Source organism: Trifolium pratense, linkage group LG3 (assembly GCF_020283565.1).
Source record: "Trifolium pratense cultivar HEN17-A07 linkage group LG3, ARS_RC_1.1, whole genome shotgun sequence".
Taxonomy (NCBI): Eukaryota; Viridiplantae; Streptophyta; class Magnoliopsida; order Fabales; family Fabaceae; genus Trifolium; species Trifolium pratense.
Window position 1 is genome coordinate 19,885,242 of NC_060061.1, and position 22,161 is coordinate 19,907,402.

General features: G+C 31.8%; 2 protein-coding genes across 25 annotated transcripts; one reads left to right on the forward strand and one right to left on the reverse strand.

The window, feature by feature from the left end:
* The first annotated feature begins 1,444 nt into the window (after positions 1–1,444).
* LOC123918663 lies at positions 1,445–14,182 on the forward strand. 24 transcript variants are annotated; one of them, XM_045970762.1, is made up of 21 exons: positions 1,538–1,916; positions 2,350–2,855; positions 3,135–3,337; positions 3,418–3,615; positions 3,825–3,896; positions 4,047–4,142; positions 6,441–6,520; positions 6,687–6,765; positions 6,914–7,124; positions 7,213–7,409; positions 7,523–7,628; positions 7,840–7,929; positions 8,047–9,516; positions 9,606–9,632; positions 10,451–10,515; positions 10,748–10,805; positions 10,935–10,992; positions 11,124–11,152; positions 11,560–11,577; positions 12,644–12,862; positions 13,911–14,182. In XM_045970762.1, exons 2-13 carry the CDS (start codon positions 2,354–2,356, stop codon positions 8,736–8,738), a joined length of 2,526 nt encoding a protein of 841 aa, XP_045826718.1. In that variant the 5' UTR covers positions 1,538–1,916; positions 2,350–2,353; the 3' UTR covers positions 8,739–9,516; positions 9,606–9,632; positions 10,451–10,515; positions 10,748–10,805; positions 10,935–10,992; positions 11,124–11,152; positions 11,560–11,577; positions 12,644–12,862; positions 13,911–14,182. The 24 variants fall into 24 exon arrangements, with proteins under 24 accessions (XP_045826710.1, XP_045826718.1, XP_045826713.1 ...); XM_045970754.1 differs by lacking the exon at positions 11,560–11,577 and having other exon boundaries at positions 1,445–1,916; XM_045970757.1 differs by lacking the exon at positions 11,560–11,577 and having other exon boundaries at positions 10,751–10,805.
* Positions 14,183–18,463: 4,281 nt separating this feature from the next.
* Positions 18,464–20,082, reverse strand: LOC123918666 (DNA damage-repair/toleration protein DRT100-like). Its single transcript, XM_045970780.1, has one exon. It carries the CDS (start codon positions 19,967–19,969, stop codon positions 18,815–18,817), a length of 1,155 nt encoding a protein of 384 aa, XP_045826736.1. The 5' UTR covers positions 19,970–20,082; the 3' UTR covers positions 18,464–18,814.
* Positions 20,083–22,161: the final 2,079 nt, after the last annotated feature.

Sequence of the window (22,161 nt, forward strand, 5' to 3'; positions counted from 1 at the left end):
GTTACAATTTATATGTTATAACATAAAATTATTAATAATATAATTTTTTAAGCTTTCATTATATAAATATTTTATTAATTTAGTTTATTTTTTGAAAAAAGTAATTTTTTATTTTTTTTGGTAATAGTCCGCGGGTTAACCGTTTAACCCGCGGGCTTATGCGGACCGGACTCGGACTTAATATTATAACTCGTTTATATTTGCCGACGGGCTTGTTCGCCCCGTTTAATATGCGGGTTTATGCGGGGCGGGTTAAACGGGGCGGGCTAGCCCGCATACCCAGCTCTAGTTATTAGTAAGTTGAATACATAATTGCAGGTAAATAGGAAGATAGTGTGACAGTGTCTTATAGTGAATATGTATCATCAGCTACTTCTATGTTGCTGATTCTAGCTTTCACATTAATGGGTTGAAACTCTATGTTTAGTGGTTTCAGCTCTCTGTAATTTGCATTTTATATGTAATGACTATAGAGTATCAGTGGCTGAACTGAAATAATGCACTTTTTGAGTGTATTTCCCTCTACTTTATATACTCTTTGTATTAATGTTTTTGTTTAAATAAACATAACAGTGGCAAGTAAGCAACCGCTTCCAGTCGACACAATAGACGGCAAAGCTTTTTCTCAGAAGTTTAAAGTTGTTTCATTTTCAAGCCGTGTATTAATTTACACTGGTTTGTTACTGATTATTTTTCTCGCTAGAGGACATTACAATTTACACTGGTTTGTTAGGGAACTTCACTTGGTGGGACTCACTTTCCTCTTTCCTTTTGTGTAAGGTCTAGTTCCCTCTTTGTAGAGTTGTCAAAATGGGCTAATCCGTACGGACGACAATTTGGCACCAGATATCCGGAGGTGGGTCCGTCAAATATGCTAAAACATAGGACTTGGGCTTAGTAATTTGAGCTTGAATTTATTTAGGGCTTTTTAGTTCGGCCTGAGAAGCTCATTTAATATAAAAAAATAGAAACGAAAAACAAAAAATTATACTAGATTTACACAATAGGATGATTCAAAGTTTGATTTACAAATCATTAATCATTTATTTTTCTTGTATTTATTCTTATATTTTTTTTTACATAATATCATACTTATTTATTATGTATTACGGCGAGACAATGTTTGAACTCGGGGGTAATTTATAAAATATATTAATATTAATTTATTATGTATGAAACAATTAATATTTTTTTTAAGTAAAAAAAATTAATATATTTTGTATATATTTTCACTCACTTCTTGATGTTTAGATGTTCTTAACTTAAAAAAAAAAAAAAAAAAACTTGTGTCTAATAATTTTTAGTAAATTTAATATTTTAGTAATATTTTTAATAAACTATTTTAAATTAATTTTGTCTAATACTGTAATATTGTATGCACTTCTAAAAATTGACTCCTCTATGGAGTAACGTTAAATGATAAATTAACTCCACCTTCAAAAACAGTACCCTTTCAAGATACATAATCATTTTCCCACCATACTTTTTTCACTTTCACAAAATAAATAATAATTCATTCATTCACCCGTGCTATGCTTTATTTCTGTCAATTGTTCATCCGTGAGTCATTGTCTAATAATGTCTATATCTTCTTCCCTTTCCCTTGCACACAAATTCTTTGTTTCTTGCTAATATATATAAACTTGTTTTCTACTGCACTACTTTGTTTTCTACTGCACTACCTATATATATACATAGATTCTCTAATTCACATGTCTATATCTTGCGGCATATCTTTCTAATTTGTTTCAATTATCAACTCCAAAGCAAACTCTTCAACTCTTACTTATGTTTTTGGATTTTTCTCTTTTTCTTTGCTTACAATTCAATTATCTTCGGTTATATATTTCTTGGTTGGTTTCCATTTCATTTTACCTCTACCTTAATTCAGCTTGGTTCTCTGGTGACTGGTGACGGTGAGTAATGCATTATTTATTTTTTTCTGTATAAGTTTTGTTTATAGATTAAGGTTTTGTTTGGATAAACAGCTTAATTTGCAGTTTATATTATAAGTGCTTATGTATATAAGCTATTTCTGTTTCTATTACTAAAGGTAAAATAAAGTTAAGTTGTTTTCGTATAAGCTATCTCAAAGAGCTTATGAAAATGAAAATAAGCTGAAAACAGCTTATGAAAATAAGTTGAAAACAACGTATTCCTTTGGTTGATTAAAAAAAAAAAGACCAAACATACACTTATAAACATGTCTTAAGCTGTTTCCATAAGTTTTTTCGAACAGTCTCAGAAATTCTTATGTTAATAGATAAGGTCAAATAAGTCAATCCAAACAGAGCCTATGATTTCGTTCTTTCTTTTAATATATTTGTGGTTTTACTTTGAAATTTTCAGAAAGATGAAGGCTTTTGTGTGTTTGTTGATGGTCCTTATGGTGTGTGGTTGTGCTGCTGTTATCAAAGAATGCACAAACAGTCCGACTCAATCACATACGCTTCGGTACGAGTTGTTGGCATCAAAGAATGGGACATGGAAGAAAGAAGTGATGTCTCATTATCATTTGACACCAACTGATGAATCAGCTTGGGTAGACTTGCTTCCAAGGAAGTTCTTATCAGAAGAACAAAAAAATGATTGGGCTGTTATGTATAGAAAAATTAAGAATATGGGTGTTTTTAAGCCACCTGTTGGATTTCTCAAAGAAGTGCCTCTTGAGGATGTGAGGTTGCTGGAAGGTTCAATTCATGCTGTGGCACAGCAGACTAATTTGGAGTATCTATTGATGTTAGATGTTGATCGGTTGCTTTGGAGCTTCAGGAAGATGGCTGGTTTACCAACTCCTGGTACGCCTTATGGAGGATGGGAGGCAACTAATGTGGAACTCAGAGGACATTTTGTTGGTGAGTTTATTTATTTCATTCATTACCTTTTTTATGTTCTTTATTTGTATCAATGTCTTTAGCTTTCTTCCAAATGAATTATTGGTTGCAAGAGCTTAAAAGGCAATGTGAGTGCGATCCGTGTATAAGGGTAACTACGAAAAATTTCGTGTAATCCATGTATTATAACTTGTAATGAATTGAACTTGTGGTAGTGTAGACACTAAGGACATTACTCTTGGCAGCAATTTTCTGCTTCTACAAATCACTTTTGAAGGCTAATTTATAATTTATGTGAAGGGCATTACTTGAGTGCATCAGCTCTAATGTGGGCCAGCACAAAGAATGATAGCCTGAAGGGGAAAATGACAGCTCTTGTTGCTGGTCTGTCCGCCTGTCAAGAGAAAATTGGAACGGGATATCTATCTGCATTTCCGCCCGAATTGTTCGACCGATTTGAAGATGTTAAACCTGTGTGGGCTCCATATTACACCATTCACAAGGTACAAGCAAAACTAGGTTTTGATTATGCAAGGACTTTTGGCCTTGATATTATGTGATCTAAATTATTCAACATTGACAGATCTTGGCCGGCTTGTTGGATCAATATACTATAGGTGGAAACCCTCAAGCTCTAAAAATGGTGACATTGATGGTCGATTACTTTTACAACCGAGTGATGAATGTAATATCACAGTACACTGTAACTAGACATTATCAATCACTGAATGAGGAAACTGGAGGAATGAATGATGTCCTTTACAGATTATATATCTTAACGGTAGGTTAACTAGTTCATGTAGTTCCTTTATGTTTCTTCATGTGTTTTTATCGGGTTTTTCGCTAGTTGACTATGTTGCATTAAGCATACTAATCCGTAGTTTACGGATTTTATAAGCATGTCATTCAAACCTACCATATGTTAGGGCGCCTAGTTATGGCTGTAAACTTCAATTCTGAAGTAAATCTGTCATGCTATACTATATGCAGGGGGATTCAAAGCATCTATTGTTGGCACACCTTTTCGACAAGCCGTGCTTTTTAGGGTTGCTTGCAGTACAGGTAATTCATCAATATTTGTTATTATCACAATTCTATGTAATCCAGACAATCATTGTATGACATTTGGTTGTTGAACTCAGACATTTGTATTCTAGTTCAGAAATTTTATTTAATATTATGACAGATCCCAAAATTACTTTTTTCATGTAGGCTAATGACATATCTGATTTTCATGCTAATACACATATCCCAATTGTTGTTGGAGCTCAAATGCGGTATGAAGTCACGGGTGATCCGCTTTATAAGGTGAGTTCTTTATGCTCATTGTCGATTACTGTTAAGATTTCCATGGTTTGGAGAAAATGGAGAAAACTTTAGAAAGTCTTCAAGATAGTAAAAATCATAAGGATTCATATTTGATAAAAGATAGTGAAAATGATACAATGGTAGCTCTTATATAGAGCAATTTAGGGGTTAACTAACTAACCACCTAATAACAAACTCTAACAAACTAATATAAACTCTAACTAACTAATGGAAGATACTAGCTAATCACCATTATTCTTAACATCCTCCCTCAAACTCAACATTGGAAAATTTTCCAATTTGAGTTTGAATCACAATGAAAATACAAATGATTAACTATACTATAGTAACTAATGGAGAAATGAGGGTAAACTAGCAACAAAAAAACATAGAATTGGTAGGAAAGTATGAGAGGCCCAGACTGCAGTTCAGCAAGGTTTTAGACCCAGGCCCAATAGAACAAAACAATTCTCCATCAGCTACTGGAAGCAAAAAAACTTCTAAAATTCAAACGCAGTGTTTTTACTCAAAACGCAGCTTCTGACGTCGTTTCAAGCTCTTCCAGCAGACCTGTGCATAACGCAATGCTTCGATGTTATTTTCGAATAATCAGATTTGCAGTTGCGATTCAACATCAATTTTCTGCTCACATCCCTTTTGTAACAATGAACGACGCTAGTGAATTCACGGTGAGCGGCGGCGGCGATTTCCACCGGAATCAATACTCTGACACACTCTTCACTGCCACAAGCATCCATCATCAGAATTTGCTTAGACAGGAGAGAAAACGATCCAGGGCCAAAACAAATAAGGAATTCAAGCCTTCCCTCTCTTGAAGCATTCTGTTGTTTCTGGAGGGATTGTGACAGTAACAAACTAATTGAACGCATCAAACTGATCAGACGATTTCCACCGGGATCAAAAACAGTGACGGCAGCTAAGACGATAATCAAACGAAAAATTAACAGCAGAGAAGATATCAAGGTTATCGTACCACCAAACGTTGCGACGGAAAGAGGTTCAACTCCACCGCCGGGATCGAAAACCGTTTCGACAGTGAGAATTGTGTTGTTGACGCGGTGAAGCAAGGAGCACATGTATAACGAAACGAGATTGAGATTAAAACGAACCGTATCTTCAAGAGCATGACTAACACAGGAGGTGATGGAGCGAATTTTGTTGCAAAAGGAATCAACCTCATGGATGATCTCCATCGATTTCTTGATCAATTCAGAAGAATATTCAACAAATGTTGAAGGAATGCTCAATTTCACAATAGGTTTCTTCTTCTCTAATTCTTTAACCTTCATTGTTGTATTCATGGATTGTGAAGTTTCAGATATGTTGAAGGAGGCAAGGGAACATGCAATTTCCCCAATCTTGATCGCGCATCCTTCAATCTGTGGTTCAACGGCTTTGATCAACTTGATTGGAATGCTTTCAGAATGAAAATTACCAAAACTGAAATTGAAACTGCTATCTGATGTAATTGATTCAAGAACACAGGCTGAGGAACTTGAAATTTCATCTTCTGCTTCTGAAATTGAATTGCAGGAAGGTTCTTGAATATAGATTGAAGTTCGCAGTGGAGGAAGTGGCAAGAATTTCTTCTCCATCTTTGTTTTCTTCCACAAGTGACAAAAAATGGAGTGAACCATTAGAAATGAAGGTGGATCAAAAAGTACGGTGTAAATTTCTTTGTGATAAGCAATGGAGGAATTCTCCGGTACCGGTACAATGGCGGAAGCGGGACGGGTTCTCGGTGATCGAAACCAGGCTCTGATACCATGTTAAGATTTCCATGGTTTGGAGAAAATGGAGAAAACTTTAGAAAGTCTTCAAGATAGTAAAAATCATAAGGATTCATATTTGATAAAAGATAGTGAAAATGATACAATGGTAGCTCTTATATAGAGCAATTTAGGGGTTAACTAACTAACCACCTAATAACAAACTCTAACAAACTAATATAAACTCTAACTAACTAATGGAAGATACTAGCTAATCACCATTATTCTTAACAATTACCGATATATATATATATATATATATATATATATATATATATATATATATATATATATATATATATATATATATATATATATATATATATATATATATATATATATATATATCTGTGTGTGTGTGTGTGTGTGTGTGTGTGTGTGTGTGTGTGTGTTTATTTTCAATTTTAATGTTTTGGGAGTATAACTTGAGGATAATAATCATTCAAACGCCCCTATCCACCACGCCTTTCAATTTTCTAAGATTTTTTCTTTTGTTTTTGTGTATTAGGAAATTGGGACGTTCTTTATGGACCTTGTAAACTCTTCTCACAGTTATGCAACTGGAGGGACATCAGTCAGTGAATTCTGGTATTAAGATTTCAGCATCATAAGTTTCATTTAATATGCATTTAAAATTATCCATGGAACTTGTTTTCTTAAAGGTCATAAAGTAGAAAGTTTCCGTTCCTTTATTTTATGATAACCAGTTCCAAACATCTTTATGAAAAAGTCGCTTACTTCAATTTTTGTGTAGGAGTAATCCAAAGAGAATAGCAGACAACCTAAAATCAGTTGAGACTGAAGAATCTTGCACAACATATAATATGTTGAAGGTACAACAAATCACTCACAACTACATGGTTATTCATTGGTATTATATATATTTTATGATTTATGGTTGAATATGTGTTAGTTGATATTCAGGGATGAATCTTAGTTTATTTCTGTTGAAGAATTTATGTAGCCAGACAATGATTTCAGGTTTCACGGCACCTGTTCAGATGGACCAAGGAAGTCACTTATGCAGATTATTACGAGCGCGCCTTAACGAATGGTGTACTCGGCATTCAAAGAGGAACAGATCCTGGAGTGATGATTTATATGCTTCCTCTAGGTGTTGGGGTTTCCAAAGCTATAACTTACCATCACTGGGGAACACCATTTGATTCTTTCTGGTGCTGCTATGGAACAGGTAGGTATTTGCTTAGGAATATTGTTTGTAAACTCTTCTATTCTCTTACTGTTGTGCCGTTCTCAATTTATTTTTCCTTTTTCCTTAGGAATTGAATCATTCTCAAAGCTGGGAGATTCTATCTATTTTGAGGAGGAAGGGAATAGTCCTAGTCTATACATCATTCAGTACATATCAAGTTCATTTAATTGGAAATCTGGGAAAGTTTTGCTCACTCAGACAGTTGTTCCAGCTTCTTCGTCGGACCCGTACCTACGAGTTACGTTTACCTTCTCTCCTAATGAGGTACCTATTACATTGCCTTATGGCATCTCGTTGTTTCAAATTTTTACGTTTTAATTAAGAAACCAACAAAACATGTAGCATAAGATCTTCATTTCAAAACTCGATTTCTGCAGAAAACTGGTACTTCGTCAACGTTGAACTTTCGTCTACCATCTTGGACTCACGCTGATGGTGCAAAGGCGATATTGAATGCTGAAAGTTTATCTCTTCCAGCTCCAGGTCTGAATCTATCTTTACTTACCTTATCTAACGCGGATAGATGCTGGAATGTTTAATAATCTAGAATAAGAAGATGAAAATGAACAAGTACTTAAGTTAGGACACACAAACTATCATGCAGAGTAGTAAACTATACATGTTTGTGTATTTAATAACAGAAAATATTAACACTTGCAACATGAAATTAATGTTTTATTGTCTGGATCTTTAGGGAATTTCTTGTCAATTACACGACAGTGGAGTGCCAGTGACAAGCTGACCCTTCAGTTTCCTATTACCATCAGAACAGAAGCCATAAAAGGTAGCTTTGCAAGATAATCTATGAAAGAATATGTGTGCGCGCACGCATGCGTGTATGTATATTTCATGAAAGAAATTGTTTACATTACTAATATTGTGTTTTCAAATTAAAATTCAGATGAAAGACCTGAATATGCATCTGTTCAAGCAATTCTTTACGGACCATATCTACTCGCCGGTCATACCACTAGCAATTGGGACATTAAAGCCGGAACCGATTGGATTACTCCGATTCCTTCCAGTTACAATAGTCAACTAGTTTCATTTTCACAAGACTTTCAAAATTCAACTTTTGTTATAACAAACTCAAATCAATCACTCACATTGCAAAAATTACCGGAACCGGGAACCGATATCGCTCTTTATGCTACCTTTAGACTTATCCCAAAAGATGCTAGCAGTAAATCAGTGTTAATAGAACCGTTCCATCTTCCTGGAACGATTATAAGTCACCAAGAACCAGACCAACCTCTTACAGTTGTTGATTCTTCCAAAGGCGGACCTTCTTCTGTATTTCTCGTGGTACCTGGATTAGACGGACGGGACCAAACAATATCTTTACAATCACAAAGCAATAAAGATTGTTACGTGCATAGCGATATGAGCTCTGGTTCAGGAGTTAAGCTAAGCTGCAAGTCTAATTCTGAAGCTGGTTTTAACCAAGCAACAAGCTTTGTTGCTGGGAAAGGATTAAGGCAATACAATCCTATTAGTTTTGTGGCTAAAGGTGGAAACCAGAATTTTCTTTTAGAGCCATTGTTCAACTTCAGGGATGAGCACTATACAGTTTACTTCAACATTCAAGATTGATACAAACTTTGTATTATTCTATTGGTTTGAAATAAACATTATATGTAAGTTTCGCCTACAAAAGTTCGAATAATGAAAATTTCGTTGTAGAAAGATTAGCAGATGAATTTATAGTAGATTGTATATGGATTGTTATTATAATCTAATTCAAATATTTATTTTAAACTAAGTTCTCAAATCATACTTTTGTGTACATGTTATTAATCACATGTTTTGTTCTGTATCTTTATATCTCTACAACTACACAAATGCAAACCAACAAATAGTAAAAAAAGACAAGTGTCATCCTATAAGCAACTCCACATAGGATTTTACCTTTCATGTTTAGACAAAAATTTATCCTCATTTAGGCAAAGTTTTCAAATTTGATCATGGAGGGAAAAAATGTGTGAAGAATTGATCAAAGGGCCACACAATTGGGTCGAAATTGCAAGGCCCGTTTCATTTAAGCCCAAAACGGACAAAAAAAAAATTTGCTGGCAGAAGAAACCATTGAGACGTCGTTTTCTTCCTCTGCTTTGTTTCCTTCTTTTGCCTAAGGTCACTTTCATTTGCAGACAGTTGGAATCAAATTCAAAATTCAATTTCTCCCTCTCTTTCAATATCTAAACTCACATTTTTACTCATCTCTCTCCATCTTCTCTTAACTCCTGGAACTTCTTCTCTCTCTCCATGACTAAAAAGGGTCAAGCTTCCTCTCTACACACAAATTTTCGGATTCATTCATTTCCCCATCTCTTTTGACAAACCCAGCGATGAGAACGAATGATGAAGTAAGGTATGCACCTCAGATCCATATTCGTTTTTGATTTACAGATCATTTTTTTTATTCCAGATCTATTATATTTTTGTTCTTTCAACTTACAGGGATTCTGCTAATGAATTTGAGAAAAGGTATGTCATTTGTTCTATCTCTCTCTCTAATTTTCTATTTTTGTTCTTGCCTTGGATTTCATGATTTTTTATTTTTTTTTGCTTTGGATTTCATGACTAATTAAATGCATGTTCAAATTGGGATTTCTTCCTTTCATGTATGTAAAGACTCGAGATATCTACAATTTTCACTTTGAGCTTGCAGCAAAGTTTGTAGTTACTGGATTTTTCTGTTTTTTTTTTTTGTAAATAAGTTTTGATTGTTGGATAACCTCAGTTCCTAATTTTTCTCAATTGATAACAACCTCATTTTATTTTGATTTCAAATTAGCAGCTACTAATATAAAATATCCTATCAATTAGTTGTTTCTATTTTTTATAGTTGGTAAATAAGTTTTCAAATTCACATATTTATTATAATAATCCCTACATTTTAGAAGTTGTTAGTGGGATTTAGATGGTTTTCTTCACTGCAATATGATTTGTATTTGTTAAATTTCAGATTTTTTTTTTTTTGAAGATTTGTATCAATTTAATTTGTTATTTGTAAAGGGATGGTTAATTTTTTTTTGAGTTTCTGTTGAAAATACCTTTGGTTAGTTGTCATGTTTGTTAGGATTTGTTTCTATCTTTTAGTTAATAATCCCTACTTCTTAGGAGATCAAAACAACTATCCCGTTCCTTCCTAATTAATGTGATGAGAATTTGCTTCATCTTTTCTCTTTTTTTTTTTATTGTTTATATATGAGATGACTTTTTATTTAGTTGCTTTTTGTTCTAATTTGTTGCCTAATTTATTTGTTCTTTAACAAGTTAATCAATTATTTTTTTGTTTCAAGTTGTGGTTAGATGATTTTTTGAAGTTTATGGAGCAAGTCCATGTGCATCTACATTATTGTCAGAGGTAAAAACTTAATTTTCTTGGTAATGATAATTGTTTTCATATTTATTGATCAAACTGTAGTTTCTAATCTTCTTTGCACAAAATTTTTGTGTATCTTAATTGCCATACAAACAAGCAAATGTTTATAATCTGCTTTGTAGTTTATAATCTACTTTTACTTTTCACAAAAACAATAGCAAATGTTTATGAGTTCACTAAGTCTTCTGAACTATAATTGATTGTATTTGAGTAGTAGTTATTTGAGTAGTAGAAGTGAGAGATGATGACGGAGTTTGAATGGTCACATTTAGGTAAGTTGAACTTTTTTTGGCTTTGTCAGTTTATGTTAATCAGATGATTTTAGTTAATAATCCCTACTTTTTAGGAGATGATGATGTCACCAATTTGATTCCTTGATTTCTCTGTTCCTGTTTGTTTAGGTTCACAAACCGAGCGACGACAAAGATCGATGAAGCAGAGCACACGACTGCAGCGAAGGTAAGCACTTCAGATCCATTTTCGTTTTCAGATTCCAGATCTATTCTATTTTTATTCTATGGTGATATTGCTTCTTACTCTACAGCCGTTTTTTTTTTTTTTTTCTTTCTATTTTTTTAATGTTCAATCAGATATTGCCGCTCATGAATTTGAGGAAAAGGTATGCAATTTAACAGTATTAGCTTTTGTTTGATGGATTTGGAGGGAGAATGTTTGATATATAAAAAAGAAAAGAACCAATAACTCAATGTATGATGAAATCCTTCGGTGTGGAGTGGAATGTTTGATAATCATTTTTTAACTAATTTAAAAAGTATTTTCCATTAGTGATTGGTAATATTTCTCTTTATCACTAATTAATGAATTTCTCAATGTATGATGAGATCATTTATTTAGGTTTTCTTTCTTATTATTAGCTTCATTTTGATTTCCACTTTGTCTCTTTTTCCACAAAATTGGGGATGTATCAAGAATTAAGGGTGATATTGTTATACCTATAATTACATGACATTATTAAGTCTTTTATTATATTTTAATTGCAATCGGGTTAATTTTTTTTTTTTGCAGTCACACAATAATGAAGAGGTTTGGTTTCTTTCACTTTCATAAATGTTTTCCTTTTTTTTCTTTTCCTTCACACATTGTTTTCCTTCTTGTCTTTCTCCACCCCATTTTGGTGAAAAACCAAAAGCTACTTTGCAATCCTATTCTACAATGCTTTGACCAATGCTTTCAAAATCTAAATTTCAAAAGTCCCTCCAAAATCATTCTCCTCCATTTGCTACATTTCATTTTCTCTTCAATTTTTTGTTTGTGGTCCTTTTGTCACACTATAGTGTGATACTTTTTGTTTAGTGAATTTGTTTAAGAGAATCAAAGCAATGGATGATTTCTGCTCTGTGTTTATTACTTTCAAGAGATTGGCTTATCTGTTCCAATTCATAAGCACCTGTAAAGGCCATTAGTAAATGGTTTTCAAGATTTAACTTCATTTTACTTGATACTTTTACTTTTGTAGCACTATTTTAAGCATGTGCATTATTTCTCAAGTATTTATATCTTAAAGGTCTGTGAGAAAAGTGATCAGCATATTGAACTGCACACATTAGCATTTAGTAATCAAGGGAATTTAATTCAATTGTTGAATGAATCACACACACACATATATGTCATGATAAATTTGTCCAGTGGTTTTTTTTTATGAAAATAAAATTTTTGGTTTTCGTTTAATTGCAACTTTTGGATGGGGTTTGAATTGGTATCAGTTCACAAATTCTTTGTTTAGCATAGTTGTGTCATGAATTATTATCCCTCTTTAATTGTGGTTAGGGATAATTATTTTATGATTGTTTGAGCTTGCCCTTGATTATAATATATTTGCTTTGGAGTTTTCATGTGCGGTGTGGTTCATCATCATGAGTAGCTCCCCTCTACCATACTGATATGTATTTTTGCTGCAGGCAAATCTTAGTCTGTTATTTCAGCTTGGTGGTGGTGCACTTATTTATTGTTTTTGTTAGGTTTTGATTTATGTTTTGGGATCTTTCTGTTTGTATTTAGTCTTAGTCTTTTGTGTACAACTTTTCCTTCATGGTGTTTTGTTATTTTTTTAATAAATATTTACTTTACCTTTGAAATATTTTTTTTCCAGTTTGTAATCTTGAGGAAAGAGTACAAAAGGTTGGGACAAGCACATGACAATAAAGAAAATGGAGAGGGAGGATCACCATCCTCTGTGTGACGGTTCCATTTCATCCTCTCATATTTGGAGTTTCTATGTTTTCCTTATGTTTGTTGAAGGTTCAGAACTACTTCGACATAATCACCGCACCAGTCTTTTTTGCCACCATTCGTGATCTTCTCTTCAAATGTGAGTCTTCTTCTTTGACTTTTTTTTGAAGGATTTAGAATATCAGGTAGCTTAAATTTAAAATTTTTTTTTCTGCAGATGTTAAAAGCACATACTTTTAGTCTAATTGTTCTTAAGATAGTTATAGTTACATGTTAAAAGCATATGTGTCGGTGATCTTTAAAAAAGATTCTAACATCAAAACCTTGAGTCTCTTGGCTAATGATTTGTAGTTATAATTTGAGATTTTGGATAAAATCTCTGCAGACGGTGGTGTTTGCTGAACATAGTGTTTTTTTCTACCACTATCACTAAAGAGTAAAGGGTATTAGTTTACAATGACCAAAGCAACTCCCAAGAACAATATAAAATATCTTATATTATATCATCAATGAAGTTATATAAAGCTATATTTGTACTTTGAAGGGTGTTTGGTAGTCTAAGGTTTTGCTTTTAGTTTTATCATCACCAGCCCATTGTCTTCTGTTATAATTTTGTCATCTACTATTTTTGACATGAGTGTGGAATGGTTGTAGGAAAGAGGTAGGATGAAGGGAGGTTAGAAAGGGAGATAGCATCAACACAAATTGCTAAAGAACAATGAGATCATTTTAGGACTATATTTAGTTTTATAGTGTGTATTATTTGTTTGAATTTCCTTTCCATTACTTAATTTAATTTTATTATTACTACTACTTAATTTCATTTCATTTTATCATTTTGAGGACTATTGTTTGAGTGATCATTTATAGTATGATACTTTTAATTACTTTAGTTTGATTTAGATAGAAAAAATCATTGTCATCCTTTGAATTACTTACTTTAATGAGAGTTGGTGAGCTACATAGCTTTCTTTGTATTTGAAAACTCTCAATGATTGTGAAAGAAAAATAAAGCCTACCATAGATCTGTTTTGGATTGATTGCTAAGTTTTAATATGCACCATTATTTACATTTTCGTTTGTTAACTTAACATGTTTCAAATTAGGTAGACTAAAAAAAAAACATGTATGAGTTGAATGAATGTTTTCTTTTTTGGTTGTGACTAATTTTTTTTACATAATTGTAGATGGCAGGAGCAAGAAAGGTTTACCATGAAGAGGTTGAACTTCTTGGGAGATGACCAAGTTTTTATGTGGTGGCTTATATGATATCTCAATAGGATATATCTTCTCTTTAAATTCATATATCATGTTGTATAATTAAGGGGAAAATTACAATGACATCGCCTAAATTCTATTGTAATAGACACAAACCTCCCCTAAAGTCTATTGAATAGACAAACACCTCCCCTCTAAACTTACACCGTTTATTAATCTGTTAATTTTATTATGATGATAATCTCTCTCTACCGAAACCTTGAATATCGTACCATTGTTCGAACCTTCTCAAATCATTTTTCCTATTTTAACTCTACTATTATTAGTTTTCAATTGAAGAATAATCATCCTATTTTATGTTTATGCGTATTTTAAGTTTTTCATATAATGTATTGTTTTGACGAATTAGTCTTCAAATAGTTTTTGTTTAGTTTTTCTATTTACCAATAATATTAGTAAATGAATTTCATGTCATAAGGAAATTGAGTAATATTTCACACTTAATTGGACTAATTACGAATTAATAATTATACACATAAACAGGTGAATATCAAAATTGAGTAATATTTCACATTTTTAATTGAATTTATAATTTCATAATGTAACTGTGTAATATGATATATCTTTTACCATAAATAAATTTCAAATTTCGTATCTCTCGAAAATGCACGGGGACTGTATGATTTTATGTAGACTTTATTATAAGTTCTATGTTTTGTGTATCCATTTTGTCTATCCATTTAAAATTACATTAATTTTTTAATTGAATTTATAATGTCATAACGGTACCGTGTAATATGATATATCTTTTACTATAAATAAATTTCAAATTTCGTATCTCTCGAAAATGCACGGGGACTATATGATTTTATGTAGACTTTATTATAAGCTCTATGTTTTGCGTATCCATTTTGTCTATCCATTCAAGATTACATTAATTTTTTAATTGAATTTATAATTTCATAATGGTACCGTGTAATATGATATATCTTTTACCATAAATAAATTTCAAATTTCATATCTCTAAAAAATGCACGGTGACTGTATGATTTTATGTAGACCTTATCATACGCTCTATGTTTTGTGCATCCATTTTGTCTATCCATTCAAGATTACATTAATTTTTTAATTGAATTTATAATTTCATAATGGTACCGTGTAATATGATATATCTTTTACCATAAATAAATTTCAAATTTCGTATCTCTCAAAAATGTACGGGGACTGTATGATTTTATGTAGACTTTATCATACGCTCTATGTTTTGTGCATCCATTTTGTCTATCCATTCAAGATTACATTAATTTTTTAATTGAATTTATAATTTCATAATGTAACCGTGTAATATGATATGTCTTTTACCATAAATAAATTTCAAATTTCATATCTCTCAAAAATGCACGGGGACTGTATGATTTTATGTAGACTTTATCATAGGATCTATGTTCTGTGCATCCATTTTGTCTATCCATTCAAGATTACATTAATTTTTTAATTAAATTTATAATTTCATAATGGTACTGTGTAATATGATATATCTTTTTCCATAAATAAATTTCAAATTTCGTATCTCTCAAAAATGCACGGGGACTGTATGATTTTATGTAGATTTTATTATGCGCTCTATGTTTTGTGTATCCATTTTTTGTCTATCCATTCAAGATTACATTAATTTTTTAATTGAATTTATAATTTCATAATGGTACCGTGTAATATGATATATCTTTTACCATAAATAAATTTCAAATTCGGTATCTCTCGAAAATGCACGGGGACTGTATGATTTTATGTAGACTTTATTATAAGTTCTATGTTTTGTGTATCCATTTTGTCTATCCATTCAAAATTACATTAATTTTTTAATTGAATTTATAATGTCATAACGGTACCGTGTAATATGATATATCTTTTACCATAAATAAATTTCAAATTTCGTATCTCTCGAAAATGCACGGGGACTGTATGATTTTATGTAGACTTTATTATAAGCTCTATGTTTTGCGTATCCATTTTGTCTATCAATTCAAGATTACATTAATTTTTAAATTGAATTTATAATTTCATAATGGTACCGTGTAATATGATATATCTTTTACCATAAATAAATTTCAAATTTCATATCTCTAAAAAATGCACGGGGACTGTATGATTTTATGTAGACCTTATCATACGCTCTATGTTTTGTGCATCCATTTTGTCTATCCATTCAAGATTACATTAATTTTTTAATTGAATTTATAATTTCATAATGGTACCGTGTAATATGATATATCTTTTACCATAAATAAATTTCAAATTTCATATCTCTCAAAAATGTACGGGGACTGTATGATTTTATGTAGACTTTATCATACGCTCTATGTTTTGTGCATCCATTTTGTCTATCCATTCAAGATTACATTAATTTTTTAATTGAATTTATAATTTCATAATGTAACCGTGTAATATGATATGTCTTTTACCATAAATAAATTTCAAATTTCATATCTCTCAAAAATGCACGGGGACTGTATGATTTTATGTAGACTTTATCATAGGATCTATGTTTTGTGCATCCATTTTGTCTATCCATTCAAGATTACATTAATTTTTTAATTGAATTTATAATTTCATAATGTAACCGTGTAATATGATATATCTTTTACCATAAATAATTTCAAATTTCGTATCTCTTAAAAATGCACGGGGACTGTATGATTTTATGTAGACTTTATCATACGCTCTATGTTTTGTGCATCCATTTTGTCTATCCATTCAAGATTACATTAATTTTTTAATTGAATTTATAATTTAATAATGTAACCGTGTAATATGATATATCTTTTACCATAAATAAATTTCAAATTTCGTATCTCTCAAAAAAGCACGGGGACTGTATGATTTTTTGTAGACTTTATCATACGCTCTATGTTTTGTGCATCCATTTTGTCTATCCATTCAAGATTACATTAATTTTTTAATTGAATTTATAATTTAATAATGTAACAGTGTAATATGATATATCTTTTACCATAAATAAATTTCAAATTTCGTATCTCTCAAAAATGCACGGGGACTGTATGATTTTATGTAGACTTTATCATACGCTCTATGTTTTGTGCATCCATTTTGTCTATCCATTCAAGATTACATTAATTTTTTAATTGAATTTATAATTTCATAATGTAACCGTGTAATATGATATATCTTTTACCATAAATAAATTTCAAATTTCGTATCTCTCAAAAATGCACGGGGACTGTATGATTTTATGTAGACTTTATCAAATGCTCTATGTTTTGTGCATCCATTTTGTCTATCCATTCAATATTACATAATTTTTTAATTGAATTTATAATTTCATAATGTAACCGTGTAATATGATATATATCTTTTACCATAAATAAATTTCAAATTTCGTATCTCTCAAAAACGCACGGGGACTGTAAGATTTTATGTAGGCTTTATTATACGCTCTATGTTTTGTGTATCCATTTTGTTTATCCATTAAATTTAATATTAATTTTCAAATTTTATATCTCTAAAAAACTCAAGGGGACTGTAAGATTTTATGGAGCCTTTATTATACGTTCTATGTTTTGTTTATCCATTTTGTTTATCCATTAAATTTAATATTAGTTTTCAAATTTTATATCTCTAAAAAATGCATGGGGGCTGTAAGATTTTATGTAGCCTTTATTATACGCTCTATGTTTTGTGTATCCATTTTGTTTATACATTAAATTTCATATTAATTTTCAAATTTTATATATCTAAAAAATGCACTGGAGCTGTATGATTTTATGTAGTCTTTATTATATTTTCCTTATTATATGGTTGTATTATGTTAATAATTAACATTTGTCTAATTGTTATATTTAAAAAATCTTATGTCATTATTTAATCATATAATCTTAAGTGCTGTATTTAATTAGATAAAGATTATCCCTCTAATCTAATGACAATGTCGTATTATATTTAGTTTAATTTATAATGATATCGGGAAATTATATAAAATTATTTATTGATTGTACTAACAAACGAAATATAAAACCATATCATATAAACAAATTCTTCCCCGTGCGTGACATTTCTATGAATTGCATGATTCATACATCACCAAGGAATATGAATGAGAAGTATATAAGTCAAGGGTGGATTGCATTTATCAAACAAGCTAATATCAACATCGGTTCCAGGCTTAGGATTACTCTTTTAGATCCACCAGAAATTTTGAATGTTGGAATCATCGACCAACATGATTAACTCTATTTATCATTTGTTCAATTTAGCTTATGTTTTAAGAACCATGTGATGTTTTATTATGGTTTTGAACCATGTGTTGTTTTATTATATTTTGATTAGTATGAGTTTCAAATTCTACTTTAAAAATCATGTGTTGTATTATTGATTGACCTATGTCATTATTATTGTACTATTTCGTATTATTCGATTATTTTTAAGTCAATGTTTGATATCTTAATATTATGCCTAATTATTTATCATGGTACTAACAATTAAAATATATAACAAATGCTTGCCCGTGCGTTGCACGGGTCGGAAATCTAGTATAGTACATTTCAGTAAATATCTAATGATACACTTTATACTAAACTTTTGTGTATATATAAAATTGAAGAAACATAAAAAGGAGAGATGGAAATAGATTAGTTTCAATCCAAAACAATATATATTGCACGTTTAAAACTTTAAAGACACAATAAATTACAAAGGCTTAACTTCCAAAGTATACATCTAGAAAATCACTAAATTTTGTACTAGTATGTCAGATATGTGATTCTGAACATTTTGTGTCCCTCAGAAATACACTTTAAAAAACGTGACAAATTTTAATATAGTAAAGAGGCGTAAGGAGAAACCAAACCCAACATATTTATTCATGTATGTGTATGAGATCATCAGTGCATGGTTTAAGTAGTTTGCCGCAAAGGCGTTGGTTGTGTTCAAACGATGCTTGTTGAAGGTGGCTAAAGGAAGGAACAGCCGGAATCCTCCCAAAGAGATGGTTGTGACTAAAGTCCGTGTGGCCAATGTACAAGGCTAATGCCATAGACTTGGGAATCAAACCATTCAAATGATTAAACGACAAATCAAGGTTTATGAAATACGAGGTTTCACTAAACACGTCCGGTATAGGTCCCCTCAAAGCATTTCTACTCAAATCCAAATGGCTCAGTCTCGATGCCAACAAAGTCTTCGGGATCCTCCCCGTCAAGTTGTTATACTTCAGGTTTAGTGAGTCCAGAACTGACATTTGTCCCAACGAAAATGGAATTGGACCGGATAACCTATTCAACGATAGATCCAAGTCTGCCAGCCCGTAAATATTTGAAAAAGATCGTGGAATTCGACCGTTTATCCGGTTGTGACTTAGTAATGCCCGGTTCAACTTTTTGAGTTTGCCGATGTTCCCGGGAATGGGGCCCTCCAAAGCATTGTTACGAAGATCAAGTTGCATTAAGTTAAAGAGGTTTATAAGAGTGTTTGGAATCTTTCCAGAGATATGATTCTCTGCAAGGTTGAGCATTGTAAGTTGGGTAAGGCGCCCTATTTCATATGGAATCTTTCCAGAAATATAGTTTCCAGAGAGATCTATGATTTGAAGAAAACTGAGGGTTGTGATGCATTCAGGGATATTTCCCGAAATGCCCTTCCACTCGGAGATGGTAATGCTAGAGAGTTGTGTGAGGTTGCAAATTGATGGGGAAATGTGTCCAGTCATGTATCCACTTTCCACGGTTTTGGTACGCCTATAGCGCCGGTGGTTGTCCCCCACGGTGAGACCGTTGAGGGTGATCTCTGCGACTCGACGTGTGGTTGGGTCGCAACTAATACCATACCAATTGTAACAACAATTGGTGCCTCTCCATGAATGGAAGATTCCAAAGTAAGGTTCATTGAGAGCTGCTTTGAAAGACATTAGTGCTGCCCATTCAGAAGGAGGGCATGACTCAACAGGTGAGACACTAAGAAATTCTAAGGTAACTACTAGTAGTGACATTGTCAAAAGTACTCTAGCACCACACATTTTTCTTTGGTTTATTAATTATTTAACTTGCATATAGAATGGAGTGAGTGTGCAACTATGCAAATGTCACTTACTATTTATATAAGGGAAGTAGCAATAGGCTAGTGTGATGTGAGTGTAAATGCTAATATGTGTAAGGGGATATATCTATGCTTGTGACATACGGATTAATGTTTGATTTTCTCAAAAGCTAGCAGTGCATGGTTCTGTTAACAAGAAAGGAATTTTGTAAATGTCTATTTTTTCTTTCTAAAGTTGTCTTGGTTTGGTGATGGGGGCATTCAGCTAATTATTAGATCGATAACGTTATAGCATGTGGTTAAAGAATGTAATATTCTTAATTAGGATAAGTATTAACCTCAAACAGCCGGATATTATTTTTTGTAAGATCTAACTCAACTGATAATATTGATATTGTTACTTGTTAAAATGTACACATTCATCTGAGTTTAAACTCGTAACTCGTAATTGTGTGTGAATCTTCTTAAGTGGTAGTACTCATCACTTCCTCTACTAATAAAAAAAAAAGCTATTTTTGCCACCTACTAGTTACTCGTGCGCCCTATTTTTACACATCCGCTACTTGTAGCGGATGTTATAAAATTAGAAATTTTGGGAAAAAATATCGTCCACTACTTAAGTAGCGGACAGTATTTAAATAACCAGTAGGACGGCAAAAATAACTCCCTAAAAAAAACCACCAACTTACAACTCAGCATGATAAACTGTTATTAATTTATATTTTTTTGTCTCATTTAATTTTGGTAAAAATACACTATGGGTTATTTGTGTTATTTATTTGTAGCACATTCGTCCTTTTATATTTTTTTCAATAAATTGGTCATTTATCTTCATAAGCATACACGAGTTAATGTTTTATCTTACGCCTCTTTACTAGTATTTTTTTAAAAAATTCATGTTTTTTAAAGTGTATTTCTGAACCACATAAAATGTTCGTAATCACATATCAACGTTTCTTGATGTATACTTTAGAACTACTTATATTTGGAGTGAGAAGTACAGTATATTTTCGCAATAAATTTATGGACTATCAACCAATTTATCTATCATCTACTTTTTTTTTTTTTTACATTGAGCAGGGATCGAACCCAGGACCTATAGTGTACTACCCAAACCTCTCACCACTAGATCAAACCTAGTGGCTTATTTATCATTTACTATTGTTTACCAATAAAAGAACAAATTGTTAGGAAGTCGGAAAGCTTAATTAGGAGAAATATTGGATCAAATACTCCTGGATTATAAGAGAGGAAAACGTCACATCTCCACCTAACGTGAAACTTCACAACTCATGAAACCTAACACAATTAAGGTATGACAAAATGAGGAAGGCACAAAAGTAAGTGTGTTGCTTATTACACCAAAAAGAAAATGTGAGGATTGCACTTTGACGCTTTAATTTGTGTGTAGTATCTGATTCAATACTATTGTAGGATATTAAAGCAGTTATTTTTTTTAAAGTGATGCTAATAGTATAACAACATTTGGTTAATTATCACATCAGAGTTAAAGTGGCAAAGCTCAAAGTTTCTCGTCTAGGTGCTTGCTTCTTTCTCACCTCTATCTCAAAAGGAAAAAAAAAGACATTCTTGAATACTTCAACTCGATCGGTCTAGTTCAAATTGAGCCAATTTGAAGGTCCAAATGCAATGGCTTAAAGCATAGTGAATTTAGGCTCCCACGACCCTTGAAAAATTAAAAATATTCTGCACAGATTTGAGAATTTGGAGTGTGTTTTGTTTATTTTAGATTCTAGAATTTAGGCTTAACTATACATTTGGTCTCTTATGATTATTTTAAGTTTCAATTTTGTCACTTACGTTTAAAACGTATCAATTTGGATTTAACAGGAAGGGTCATCAAAGGTAACAGAGGAAACGTAAGGGACCAAATTGATACGTTTTAAACATAAAGAACCAAATTGAGACCTAAAATAAACTTAAGCGACCAAATGTGTAGTTAAGCCTATAATTTAAAATGGGAAGTTTCAAATTCTAAAATCTAAACCAAATCTAAAATCCAATTCAGTATTTTAGATGAAGCAAAATTACATTAGGAAATAAAATTATAATTAAATATGTATATTACAATAAAAAGAAGAAGGTTAAATTGCACTTTTGACCCCTACCTCTTACAAACTTGCGATTTTGGCCTCTTGACTTTCATAATAG

What these genes read in the sequence shown, in the direction of transcription:
- LOC123918663 (XM_045970754.1), top strand. Translation starts at nt 2,354, where the DNA reads ATGAAGGCTTTTGTGTGTTTGTTGATGGTCCTTATGGTGTGTGGTTGT. An exon ending in TTTATCTCTTCCAGCTCCAG is followed by an intron (nt 7,629 to 7,839) that starts GTCTGAATCTAT and finishes CTGGATCTTTAG; the next exon opens with GGAATTTCTTGTCAATTACA. An exon ending in CAGAACAGAAGCCATAAAAG is followed by an intron (nt 7,930 to 8,046) that starts GTAGCTTTGCAA and finishes ATTAAAATTCAG; the next exon opens with ATGAAAGACCTGAATATGCA.
- LOC123918666 (XM_045970780.1), bottom strand. Translation starts at nt 19,969, where the DNA reads ATGTGTGGTGCTAGAGTACTTTTGACAATGTCACTACTAGTAGTTACC.